The sequence below is a fragment of the Malaya genurostris genome, chromosome 3, assembly GCF_030247185.1.
Source record: "Malaya genurostris strain Urasoe2022 chromosome 3, Malgen_1.1, whole genome shotgun sequence".
NCBI classification, from domain to species: domain Eukaryota; kingdom Metazoa; phylum Arthropoda; class Insecta; order Diptera; family Culicidae; genus Malaya; species Malaya genurostris.
The window spans coordinates 210,468,068-210,481,758 of record NC_080572.1 but is presented as its reverse complement, the minus strand read 5'-3'; the positions used below and the strand labels follow the sequence as shown (position 1 = coordinate 210,481,758).

General features: G+C 37.7%; 1 protein-coding gene across 2 annotated transcripts in view; it reads left to right on the top strand.

The window, feature by feature from the left end:
- The window catches only part of LOC131439366 (roquin-1), a 61,469-nt gene extending 48,373 nt beyond the window's left edge, over positions 1-13,096 (top strand). The window contains exons 3-5 of one of the 2 annotated variants that reach the window (XM_058610289.1): positions 1,601-4,456; positions 4,520-5,113; positions 5,207-13,096. In XM_058610289.1, the coding sequence (XP_058466272.1) occupies positions 1,601-4,456; positions 4,520-5,113; positions 5,207-5,617 (3,861 nt within the window). In that variant the 3' untranslated portion in view covers positions 5,618-13,096. Of the gene's footprint in view, positions 1-1,600; positions 5,114-5,206 lie in introns of both variants that reach the window. The other variant, XM_058610288.1, reaches the window with a different exon arrangement.
- The last annotated feature ends 595 nt before the right edge of the window (positions 13,097-13,691 follow it).

Here is a 13,691-nt window from a genome sequence, read left to right as displayed (position 1 = left end):
TACCTTAAATTACCGTAAATTCTAAAGTGGAACTCACTTCGACATATCATGAAAAGTTTAATCGGTTGTAACCTTTTTAGATAGAGTAATGAGTGATTAAAATGTCAAATTGCAGCTTAAAGCGACGGTCATTAAAATAATGTCATGAAAACTGAAGAATATTCATGAAAAAAACACATGCGGATTGATAAAAAAAGGTATCATCTCACTGATAGGTGGATTAAGCACGTTTTTAAATTTTTAATCGTTATTTAAACAAGTGGCAAGTGAACATTACTAATTATGAAGTCTTCCAGCATTCAATAGTAGTGAAATTGTGCAAAATACTGATCATGTTTTGAGACGAATCGATTAGTAGATATTCAGTAACATGACGAACTGTCAATCTTGAGACGAAAATGTGTCCTAAATTGAAAAGTGGGTTTGTTTTAAAAGAAAAAAAACGATCACCGAAGAATTTAAAACCATTTCTTTCAATGAGAAAGTGTGACAATAGCTGGGTGGTTAGTGGTGGATGCTATGTGGAATTCGGTGAAAAAAAAACTTAACCAAGAATGGATGCACTGGGTTCCTGCTCGTAAAAGGCGACAATTGCAGCAGTTTATCTTTTCCTTCCTTCAGTTATCTGTTATTTTTTTCAACTCTTCACATCTGGTTACTTTTTTTAACTAAATTATCTTCATTCAACAGTTTTTGTTTTACAAAAATAATTTCTCATTATTCTGCGACAAAATTATTTCTTATCTATTTTAGTCTAGCTTCTGATCTTCTTTCATGTTATGTTTTGTCTTTCTAAATTATAAATTTAAATCAACTATCGTGAAATTTCGTCATATTGTAATGTTAATAACAGCAATAACATAGATCGATTTGTTGAATAACTAGTAGGGAAATTCTTGATATGTTTGATCGCCTAAGGCCTGATAATCTATAGAAGGGGTCACTGTTACTAGAAATTGTCTGTACAATTTCAACTAATCTCGGTTAATAATGGAGTGGCTCAAGCGCTTAAGCTCAAGCTCCAACGATGTGAGGTCGCTGAAAGCATAATTGGCATATTGTCGCGAAACTGAAATGTAGAGGTGCTGCTTGTTTAGAGATGATACTTTCAGCAAGAGCTGTCAAATCGGTAGGAAAATTTTTAATTTCTCCACCTTTTCAACGATTTCTTAAAACGGGCAAATTCATTTTAAAAATCATAGTAGAAGTTGAGAAAAAAAAAGATTCCGAAAGATTCCTCCTTTTCTTGGTTCAAATTTTCATTGGCAGGTGTCGCTACCGATAAATCAGCTTTGCGACAATGTGCCAATAAACAACACACAAATGAATCGAGGGATTTTTCATTAGTGACGCCATCTGTCTGTCAGATTAGTGACTTACTGACCGACGGTTTACACGCGTAAATATCTTGGTTAAATTTGAAAATTATTTTCATCAATAAAATACAACTGTTATAGTTTGGTTCGTCACCTTTCTTGCATATAATATTTGTTCTAAATATTTGCTATAAGAATCAGGATATATAATTATATTTTATAAATTTTATTGACTTTTTCTGTACCATTCAACAAAACAACTGTGCTTTTTTTCCTCATTCCAGACCATTATAAGTACAGAACTAGACAATCTACCGGTTAACAATGCCTTACTGCAGCTGGTCAGCACTAGCACCATCACCGGCACCAGTCCCGGAAGCGGCGGCGGTAGTGCAACGAGCACCTCTTCGCCGGGGTCGTCCCTTGGCGGCAGTGGGGGATCCGGAAGTACTGCAAATGATCCGGATATCAATTCGCCCAGCGTACAGAATCTGAATCCGGATGATTTGCTGTGCTACAAATCCGCTCGAAGCTGCATCGAAGAGCTGGCCCTTTATCTGAAGCCGTACCCGAATGGGAATGCCGGTGGACTCTTGTCGCGTCCGATGCAGCGCAAACTAGTCACCCTGGTCAACTGTCAGTTGATTGAGGATGAAGGACGTGCGCGATCGTTGCGTGCCGCTCGCTCGTTAGGCGAACGGACGGTCACCGAGTTGATCCTACAGCATCAAAATCCACAACAGCTAAGCACCAATCTGTGGGCAGCCGTTAGGGCACGTGGCTGCCAGTTCTTGGGACCAGCAATGCAGGAGGAAGTTCTGAAGCTTGTTTTACTCGCACTGGAAGATGGCTCAGCACTCTCTAGAAAGGTGTTGGTTATGTTCGTCGTGCAACGGTTAGAGCCTCATTTCCCACAAGCTTCCAAAACGAGCATCGGACACGTTGTACAGTTGCTCTATCGCGCAAGTTGTTTCAAGGTATCTAAACGAGAGGGAGACTCATCACTAATGCAGTTGAAGGAAGAATTCCGTACTTACGAAGCACTGAGACGGGAGCACGATGCACAAATAGTACAAATTGCAACCGAAGCTGGTCTCCGGATAGCTCCGGATCAGTGGTCTTCACTTCTTTACGGCGATACCGCTCACAAGTCGCACATGCAAAGCATTATAGATAAATTACAAACGCCGCAATCATTCGTGCAATCTGTACAGGAGTTGATAATTGCTCTGCAACGGACGGGGGATCCGGCCAATCTGTCTGGCTTGCGGGTTCATCTGAAACATCTTGCTGGTATCGATTCGAATGCCGAGAATCATGTGCCAACATGGCGTGAGTGCTCGACAGCACTGGAAGCGGTAAAACGGGTCGTTATAGGCCTGGTAGATTTTGTACAGCATCATGGCAACCGAAAGCTACAGGAACCAGGTCACTTGGCTCATAATAGTAAATATAAAATTAGTCTGTGTCGCGACCTGAATCTCCGAGGAACCTGTCCTCGTGGACCAAACTGTACATTTGCACATTCAGAGGAAGAACTAGAAAAATACCGTACTAAGCTGCGTAAGAATAACATCCGTACTCCAAATGGGAAAGATCATGGTGAATATATGGGAGAACTCGGGATGCCATCAGGATCACACGGATATCACTCATCCGGCGAAGAAGCTTCGCCAATGCGATATCCTAAGCCCACCCCTCCAATGCGATATTTGGATAAATCACCAATGAGCAATCACAGTCATGCAAGCGGCAGTAGCAATAGTAATAGTAGTCACAACAGCCACTTAGCGCCGATTCCACCCCATCAACACCCTCCATTTGCGAATGTTCCGCCTCCACCGACGGCTCTTCAACACGGTGCCAATGGAAGAAACTTCAACTTTAATCCTAACTTTGCCACCGGAAATAACAATAATTTACCATATGGAGCACGTCCTCCTCCTCCGCCAATGCCACCTCCTCCCGTTCATTCTTCAGCGGGTATTCGAGGAAACTTTATTCGACCTCCAAATGGGAACTTCATGGGTCATCCTCCACCACCTCCGCCCATGCAACATAATCCTGGCAATGGACCACCACCTCCGATGAACGTGTTACATGGTGCAAATCATCCTGCATATCCAACCGCACAGCCTCCACCGCTTGACCAGGTACATCCACCAATAATAAATGCACCGCCACCACCTTACGTCGGCAATCAAGGATTTTCCGAGTATCCAGATAAAATAGATCAAAGGCGAACCTTTAATCCATGGGATAATCAACCTGCTCCGGTGGTCAACAATCCAGTATCTGGCACTTCTGGTCCGCAGCAACATTCAATAGCTCCAATCAATCTCATTGGTCCACAGCATGCGTCCAAATCTGGAATTAATCAACCGTATCCTTCGTCTATGCATGGTACCAAAGGACATCTTGCTATGCCGCCTATGGTGCCACATTCACAGCATCCAATGCCCACACTGCCATCTCATCATCATCAGCAGCAGCAGCAGCAGCAGCAACAACATCAGCAAATACAACAACAGCAACATCAGCAGCAGCAGCAATCGCATCCTGTGCCGGGCAACGTTGGCAAATTTTTTCCAGGAAATGCCCAAATGCAACATAAACTGCGTGATCGTAGTAACAACAATGGGCGAATGCATTTATCTCATGCACATTCGCAGCCGCCACAAGGTGTCCCCTCGATGCACCAGCCAACATCATCATCGTATGGTAATGGTAGCAGAAGTAATTTGCACACACCACACTCACAATCTGCATCAGGCATGAACAGTAATGGGGGGATGGCTACTGGCAATAATGGAGTAACGAATGGCTATCATGGTAGCACTTTGCCATCCACTCGTAATGAAACTTTAGAATTGTTCAAGATGCTCAACTTGAACAGTGGATCCGACATAGCACATTACGTGGAAACAGCCAAGGATTTGTTTGTCCGTTCTGATTCTCTGCTAACTGATGATGATATGAATATTTCAGAGAATGATTTTGCTAATGCCGCCAACAACAAGTATGGTCCTATTTCGCGTATGAGTAACCAACCCGGTAAACAAAAGGGCGATTTCCCATTCGCTGCTAGTTTTATGGACAGCGAGTGGTTACTAAATATGCCACAGCAACTTTACAACGAGGTTGTCGCTTTAGGTGACCAATCTTCTTCTAATTGCTCATCAAATTCATCCTCGTTCTATCAGCACTCGCAGCAACAGCAACAGCAGCAGCAGCAGTCTACAATAACGGTTGGGACAGGGACCAAATCAGAGCCAAATAACAACACCCTGGAGCTGGATTTGTTCCAGGTCGATCATAAGCTTTCTGATTACGGTGGTGGTGCTGGTGTCAATCAAGTGAATACGTCCACATCACAGCTTCTGCATCATCATCAAGTTGAGGCCCAATTGTTGCAACAACAACAACAGCAAGAGCAACAGCAGCAGCAGCAGCAACAACAGCAACTACATCAGTCGCAGCATCATCTTCACGCGTCATCGACCCCCCAGCACATGGCACCAACAACTCAATTGCCAGTCCATCATTCATCTGACGCGGTGGCTGCTGCAGTAGCGGCTCTAGGGTTTCTGCAACAGCAACGAGCGGCCCACTCTCATCATTCGTCACCGCAGCCAAATCATCAACAGTTGCACCATCATCAACAACAGCAACATCAGATGCAGCAACAACAACAACAACAACAGCAACAAGTTGTGCGATTCAACAACCTGATGGGTACTACTGATGGAGGAGCCGATTTAAAGATTCACAACTTTAAAGAACTGAAGGATTTAAAGGTAATATTGTTACCCATCAGTTTTTTCATAATTTTTAATATCTCACTATGTTCGTATCCTGCTTCCACGTAACTATTCATTTACTTCTGGCAGAATCAACATGCGATGGTCGGATTATCACCCGTATCGGGAGTACTGACTGCATCCACCTCATCTTCATCAGTTGTGTCTGCAGTTACTCCACTGTGGAGCAATCTACTGGATCTTTCCGGCTTGAAACCATCGGCAGAAAGTGGTAGCGATCTAGTTGTGGTGGGACATGCCAACAGCGCCGGTTGTGGTAACAACAGTAGCCATACTATCCTGAACAGCAGTACTGCGAGTAGCAGCATCGGTAACCTTAACAACAGTAACAGCAGCAGCAACAACATCAACAACAACAACAACAACAATAATAATAATAGTAACAATGAAGATTCCTATGAAGCAGGAATCGCCGATGATATGCGCGAGCTTGCTCTTCGTCTCGAGTCCGAGTTGGAATTGGACGAGACCGGAGCATGAGCCCCAGCGTGTTCATACACTCATTATGTAAAAAAAACACACATACTTTGACTGATTGTGATCAATATCTACTAAATAAATTGTAGGCGTAGCTAGAGCGTAAGCTGGGAAACAAGGCTTACACACTCCTGAGTAGGTAAAATCTGACTAATCAACAGCAGAATAATATTTCATTAAATGAAATGCAAGATCGATACCAATTTTAAAAATTATGCAGGAAGAAACTATCCAGATTATCAGGATTACTGGAAGGACGCGCTATCGTGTGTTGCACAGTTTACGAAACACAAAGAAAAAAAAACATTAGATAAATAAGTTGCAAGTGAACTTGTGCGCGTAAAGATTAGAATGAGGAAACGCTTGGATTCAGGAGCGTTAACCTATTCAGTGCTTGTTTTAGTGATTTTTTTTTCTGTTTTGCAGAAAACAAGTGTTTTAGAGATATTTTTTCGGATCGAAACAAAACTGCTATTTAGAAGAAGAAGAAGAACAAAGAACGGACAGTATAGGTTTGTTTACTAAAACAGATGATGCACTCTACGTACGAAAACATTCAAGATGATTAGCTAATATAAATTGTAGATTGCGCTCGTAGTACACAGCCGATGGAGAAAGGTAAGCAAATTATATATGAGGAAATGTTAAGAACTAGTGACAAACAAATTGTATAGAAGAAGCCAAGCAACTGATAGCGTGATAGAACCGGAAAAAAGGTGATTCTTTATTATATTATTGATGGTTATATTGCAAATTAAAAATCTATTTATTAACGTTCATATTACTAATATTATCAATTATTCGCTATTCGTTCGTTGTAATTATTATTCCGATTCACTAAATGTTCTAATTCGAAACTATTGCTAAGGAGTGTTAGGGAAGATTTTCGATCAATTGAGAAGTGATTCGGGCACGTTTTAATTCATTGATGTTTTAGTTCATTTCTCGTTTTGAAACAACAGAAAATATAATTATGAATTATATTTTTCTCTATTATTCAAATGTATACATATTAGCCAATTATTAACCCTTTTAATTATACGTTTCATCGGTTTATTACAGTTGTTAGTGTAGACCCGTCTTTTATGCGACATTTTAATATGTAGCTCTTTTATATAATACTATTTTTACATGATTGCCGAATGGTTTGTGTAAAAGCAAGAGTAAAACTATGTTTTTTTATATATATTACGTAAACGTAAATGACTCTATCAGATAAAGTAACAGAAAATACTTACCGCCACTGTTTCCTGTAGTAATTGTTACTACAAATGGGTAGTTAGTTGTATTTTTTTCTTTTTTGAATGACGAACTCAAACGAATTGTTTTTTTTTTGCTTTCTTCTTTCACATCTGCAGAGAAAGGATATTTGCTTTATTGATAAACTTAACTGGTTGATTTTTATTAAATCGAACAATAGCTTTCTCCGAGAAAGACAGTTTTCCGCAGCGTCAGATAGATTATTTTCAAATTATCCGGAACACACAAACGTCCAAGGAAATCCAGTAGCAAAACAAAAGAAAAGTTAGCAGGCGAATTTTGGCATTCATACCACTGCAATATAGCTAATAGTAAGTGGTTCTAGCATAGCTTAATATAATTATAATTACTTCTTATGTTTATCCAAACAAACGAGAAAGAAAATATAATCGGAAATCGAAGGTTAACATGAGGAAGGGTTTAGAGGAACAAATATAAGAACGCGAATGAGATTGAAAAGTTTCTTGTTTTAGAAGAGATTGTATATTGAGAATGGTTAATGCAAATACTGTTGTGTTGCCGCTAATTCGGTTAGAATCCCTTTTTAGAAGGAACAGCATAATAATAAAGCATACAATAATTTTTAATAATAAAAATAAACAAAACAAAATTATATACTAATGAAAACGTACTATACACAAAACATATTTGTTTCGTTTACTATTGTTACTGAAAATGCAATGGCAAATTTTATTCAATTAGGTGACAGTTAGCAATATGCAGCAAAACGATGAAGGATCCACAAACGAACGCATAGACTGTTTTGTTGGGACATAGAAAACCAAGTTTTTTGTGTGATTCGCATACCAGAGCGTCCCATGCTTTCATGCGTTCCCATCCGGGCATCATGCACTTCTTGTGTGGAAAGAGAAAGAGATGCGACAAAATATTGATAAAAAATATCGCAAAATGACAAAATGTTTCGGCTGTTGAATCACAATGTATTCCGTGAACGGTGGGTGCAGGTGTGGGTGGTTGAGAACCGAGAGAGATTGTACCAGATTACCACGCAAAGGGCGATGAGAATATACTGCAGATCAGCGATTCGAGTTACAATTTTGTAATGTACATCTGCTACTAAATTAGCTGAAAATCATACGGTTTCTCAAATCTTCGAACTCTGCTGGGTTTTATTAAATATTAAGGAAAAAACAGATTGAAACATAGCAAACAAATTGAGCTCAGAAAAAGTATCCCGAAAAAGTAGGATCCTACTAATTTGACAACTCTCCCTCCGTCTAGAATGTGTCCCTCCGAAAACTGTTTGCGGAGAATTATAAAGCAGTATTTCTACTTCCCAGATACTGCGAATTTTACCTATGTGAGATACTGCTTCCTTTCCACTGCTTTAATCATACACTTTTTTGAACTGTTTGACTCAAGTCTATTGTAATGTTATGTCATACTTGGTCATTCTTTTTTTTTTAAGTATTTCCAAACAATTTTATCCCGGAACATCTACGTTTTGCAACTTTCCAATAAGTTCCGTGTTCAAACAGACATCACAGCCAGTGCAGTAAAACTTCATTCAATTCAATTGAAACTGAATGTGGAACACATTGACGATCTCTCTACTGCATTAAACTTCACACTCTGACAGACACAACGTTTGCTGATGGCTCGAACGGGCAGCATTCAGTTCATCACTCGTTTCTTTTCCAATCGAGGCTCAGTACTACCGTCAGTTGATATCATGAAGTAGCAAAATATCTCTTCCAATAGTGTGAGAGCGGTCTTCAAATGAGGTTCATGTAAACATTCGAATTGGTTCAAGATAATAGATGAAATACAAACCAGATAGCTAAAATATCAATTACAGAATAAACATAAATTCTTAGTTTCCTCCTTCAGTTTTCATTTTTAATACTTTACTCCATTTATAATTCTATTCATTCGAACTTGCTTACTACAAAGAGCGAAAACAATGAAGCAGCTAGACCACTTGGCACTTGAATCTGAGCAAGCAAAACTTCATATGACTAGGTACGATTATTCAACTGACGGTGAATTCTGGGAGCTTCACTTGAAAATGGCAGCAAAAATCTAATGAATTAGTAGGGATATGCTGACGGTCAGTGACCATAAATTTCATTTTCATCTTATATTATTCGATAGAAAATGAAATTTTACCGCACTGATCACGGCTATCAGTTAAAATTTGAGGTCATTGATTAACTCTGTGTTTGAGTGATCATGTTCGATTAGAGAATTAGTGAATCTGACTCCCTCCTATTGAGATATCAATGCTTTCTCTCATTTTTCTGGCAGTATCTGAGGTTTTTTCTTGATCCAACTAATTTTAGGAAACGTTGCCATGTAGCAACAGTTCATTCATGAAAAATCTTCGTTTAACGTTTTTTGGCTGCAATTGATCGATCCAGTACGACTTAGAAGAACTCCTTTATGTTGTACAGCTTCTGTTAACTTATATTCCTACGAATAATTGGGAATCCTCTACCTTTACGTTTCGTCTTCGACCGATTAGTGCATTAGCAGTTTATGTTGAGGATCAGCAAACCGTCACTAAATGTCGTTCTTTCGGCACTGCAGTAAAGACATGGTGTTTCTGTGCAAGTGTTTTGCAAATAACATTAACCTTATACTATGTTCACACCTGCAGAAAATAACACGTTTTAACGATAGTAATATAAAGTTAGAACCTAACTGTTCACACTTGTATTATGTTATACGCATGACATATTGTTTGTTATTGAGTTTGTTTATAAACAAACTGCAAAATGTTTACGTCGCAAATATTAAGCATTTGTTAAGAAGTAAATTACTGTGGAACTTTACTGGGTTCCGGAATTCTCATAGAATAGTTTGTAGTACTTCGGAATAGGAAAATCTACAGTGAAAAAATTGAAGATTGCATTCCCGGTTTCAAGAAGCATGGTTTTTCACAATGCCTCGGAAAAATTGGTAAAAATATTATGTCAATCGCTTTAATTTTTCCACTTCTTCACTCAGAAAGTTTTCTTCTACGTATTAAAAAGTCATTTTTGGCCATTTGTTGGTTTTAAATGTTTATATCACGTTAGTTGTCAACGTTTCGAAGGATATTTGCTTCGAAACTTTGACCATTCACGTGAAATAAATATTTTTAGCAATAAATGATGTCTTTAAACAAAAAAAAAACAAGCATGGTTATACAAGTTTTCTGTTCTGTTTTGTCATGGCTACTCTGAAGGAAAACTGTTTCGATAAAAGCTTGTCAATTGGCATAGTCGAAAAATGACGGAAAATGCTAGCAGGGTTGTGCTTGACTGATCATTATATCATGTTATAATGTTTTAATGTGACGTTTCTGAATATGGAATAACACGGAAGAGAAACATTTTATTTCGCTTAATATATGAAATCAGAGTTAAAACTCGTTTTAACTCGTAGTGTGAACGTGATATTACGTTAGCTTATCGGTTTATGTTGAACCGTTAGCAGTTCAACATTAACTGCTAATGCGCTGATGAACCAAAGAGGAAATGTATCAAAATCTCGGCCCAAAAACCAAATTATGGTAAAATTTTCTGTCAATCTTCCGTCAAACGAAGGAAATCTACCTGTACTTCTAACAGGATATTGATAGAAGTCTGCAAACCGCGACTGAGTTTTCATAATTAATTCACTTGGGCCGGTGGTTTGGAGCATAGGCTTATAGTTATCGTCATATCTTAGATATAAGATATAAGCCGATGATATGCCAAAATCCGAATATCTTTAAATCTATTTTTTCGGTTTTTTGTGGATACGTATTTCGAAGTGTCCAAGTCAGAATGGATAAAAAAGATAAAAGAAAAGGAATTTTATTTCTATTAAAACAGTAGGTCAAGTTCCGAAACGGAGGTGCTTCTGGGCCGTTACCCGAAGCAAATAGGATCCGAACAAAATTTTTTCATGAGTTCTGTATTCGGGAGTTTGAATTTGCATGCAATAAATGAATCTTTCTATGCCTTACTCCGGCGTAGCTCCAGCACAGAGAACCACTAAAAACAAAGCAATGTTTCAACAACGCTTACTATCCTCATATAAGGACTGCTTTCTAAATGATACTTTTCTCCGGATCGCTCCGAATGGTAAACGCAAGACAAACCACAGTCAACCACCTCACCTAAACCGACGGAATTACATTATCGTGGTGCAGTTTTCCTTAAACCCAATGGGTTCATTGTGAATGAATTACATTCATTATTATTTATGTTTATTATAAAGCAAAAAGCAAAAAAAAAGTATATATGTACCAAGAACAACATACGCAAATGGTGGAGCAAAAAGCTTGCAGCAAGGGTGATCATACAACGGAACTTACAGCGCCTAGAAGTGCATCACAATACTCTCTAGAAGTATAGAATCACACCGAGTAATTATTGCGAAAGGCATACTGAATTGTTTTTCCGTACATCGAAAAACGTATTACCTTCTCTTAAGACGATCCTAGTTCAATACATAACTGTTTGGTTTTCATGAAAATGTGTTTTGAAGACCTAAAATTTGCTTAATAACAAACAAATTGACTCATTATTTCTTCGCAATATGACGTGGATGACTCAAATGACAAAGCAGTTCTAGGTGATTAGTGTTTCACATATGCATATGACGAAATCGTTATTTTTCGTGTATTTCTAGTTTTTCCTGCTTCAGTAAAACTAAATCTGAATCCGTCGTCTATCCAATCGAGATTTAATTATCACTTCACTAGATGATAGTAAAAATAGGCGTTCTGAATAAGATATCTAGAATTATTCGACTAGAGGGTCGTTTTTTGTCTTCAGAGCATCATTGCCGTGGAGAGCAGTTGTGCAGAATAACTAAATCTTGGGTATGTAGCATTATGGGAACCGTTTTAGAGAGAAATGTTTCAATTCTGCTTTGAGTGATTCCGTACTTCCAGACGGTAGTGCAATTCTACAGCGAATCAAAGAAGCGATACAAATATCATGCTTATTCTAGAGAAAGAAGAAGAAAAAATGTATCAAATGTATATCCCATCACCCACCTATCATAGAGGGTGTGAATCGCAACACGTACTAAGATGGGATCAGTGAGAAGCACATTTCAGAAAGGAAAATTCTTACATATTATATAATTCTATGAATATAACATAAAAGTATCTATTGAAACTTTAAAACATAACTACTGGATGCGATGACATAACTAAAACATTTTGATCTTTACATTTATAAATAAATAAAGCTAAATTCAACAGTTAAACAAAATGTTTAAAAAAAAAATCTAGAAGTTAAAAGCAAAATTTAAAAAAAGGTTAAGGTTTATACATTAATACAACGCCTGTGTGTGAGCATTTTTGATCGTTTGGAACATCATAAGTAAACCAAGAACAAATAGAAGAAAGATAAGAAACTATATACATTTGATTATATACTAGGATTACTGAAAAGGAAAAAGAAAACAGTTAACATTTGATATATATTACGATGAGGAGAAAATGCATAGCAGAGTTAAACTTTATCAGAAAAGAAAAAAAAATATATGAACCATTTTAAGCATACCAGATAAACCCGAGCAAATGCAAAGTTACATCTTTTCAAACTGACAAACCGGTGATCGACCTAAACGGAAATCCCTCATCAGTACAAAACAACAGCAAACACATACCGACAACGACGGACCGATACAATCTCACACACACACACACACACATATTACGTCTACTGTGGCACAGACTGTTTTTTTGATTTGAATGAAATTCATGCGTCGCCTTCAGGTCTGATTTTATTAAACGTTGATAATAGCGAACTTCAGACGAGTAACATATAAATAACTGTACTAGTTTCGCATATTGTATGTGTTCTTTCATTTCTTTGCTCCGATTTGCTAAATAGAACAAGTTGTTAAACAAAATAATAGAACAAGGCGAACATGCCAGAGTGGGAAGTGGGAAGATTTTAAACGTTCTTTAGATTAAATTGTTTTCCACGTTGTAATGCTGCAATATAATAGGAAGAAGCTAGGAATCGAGTTTTTTTTAACCTACTGGGAATAAATTCAATCATTGGATATTATTTTAACTTATTGCCTAAAGCTTTTTTTATGTTGACCGCTAAAATGAACGTGAATTATCGCAATCAAAACAAACGACTAGCGAAAATATAAGATTATTTCCACACGACTTTATTTGTCTTTCTATACTGCGCTACTATCATTATTATTACTATAATTATTATGTTTATTACTAATAATATATTTTCTATTTGTTGGAATGTTTCCTTTGTCGTCTTTTCATTGTTGCTTACCGTTTAGCACCCGTCCCTTATCCAGCTCCCGGTCTTATGTTATCCGAAATGTCCTTCTTTAGAGAGCTATGTTTTGTATCCTGGTTTTGTTCCGATAGGTAGACTCCGTCTCGTAACGTTTTTTAATTGAAAATTTTAGCATATAGAAGAATAAATGCCGTAATGTTACGACAAACGAAGTTGTATTATAGAGGGTTATTACGAAAACGACATTAGAGTGTAGTGGATATTATTATGGTTCGGGATCAGATGAAATTATTCATATGACTTTTCCTTGTATGAAAATCTAAAGAAAATATTTGTATTAATCGTTGGAAACACGAGGTTTGAGAACTGAAAAAAAATTGTCAAAATTCGTTTTTAAAAAACTGGAAATTTTTTTAACTCCATGAACTTTTCGACAATATTTCCATAACGGAGCAGAGAGCAAAAAGGCTGGTGGATCTGACATTATCAAATCAAAAATAACCGGATGACGCGAATACGAATAAAATGTATGGTTAAGTTTCATTGGTGTTAAAGAATTTTAATTCTGGACCTAGAATTTTGGAGCCGACTGCTAGAGC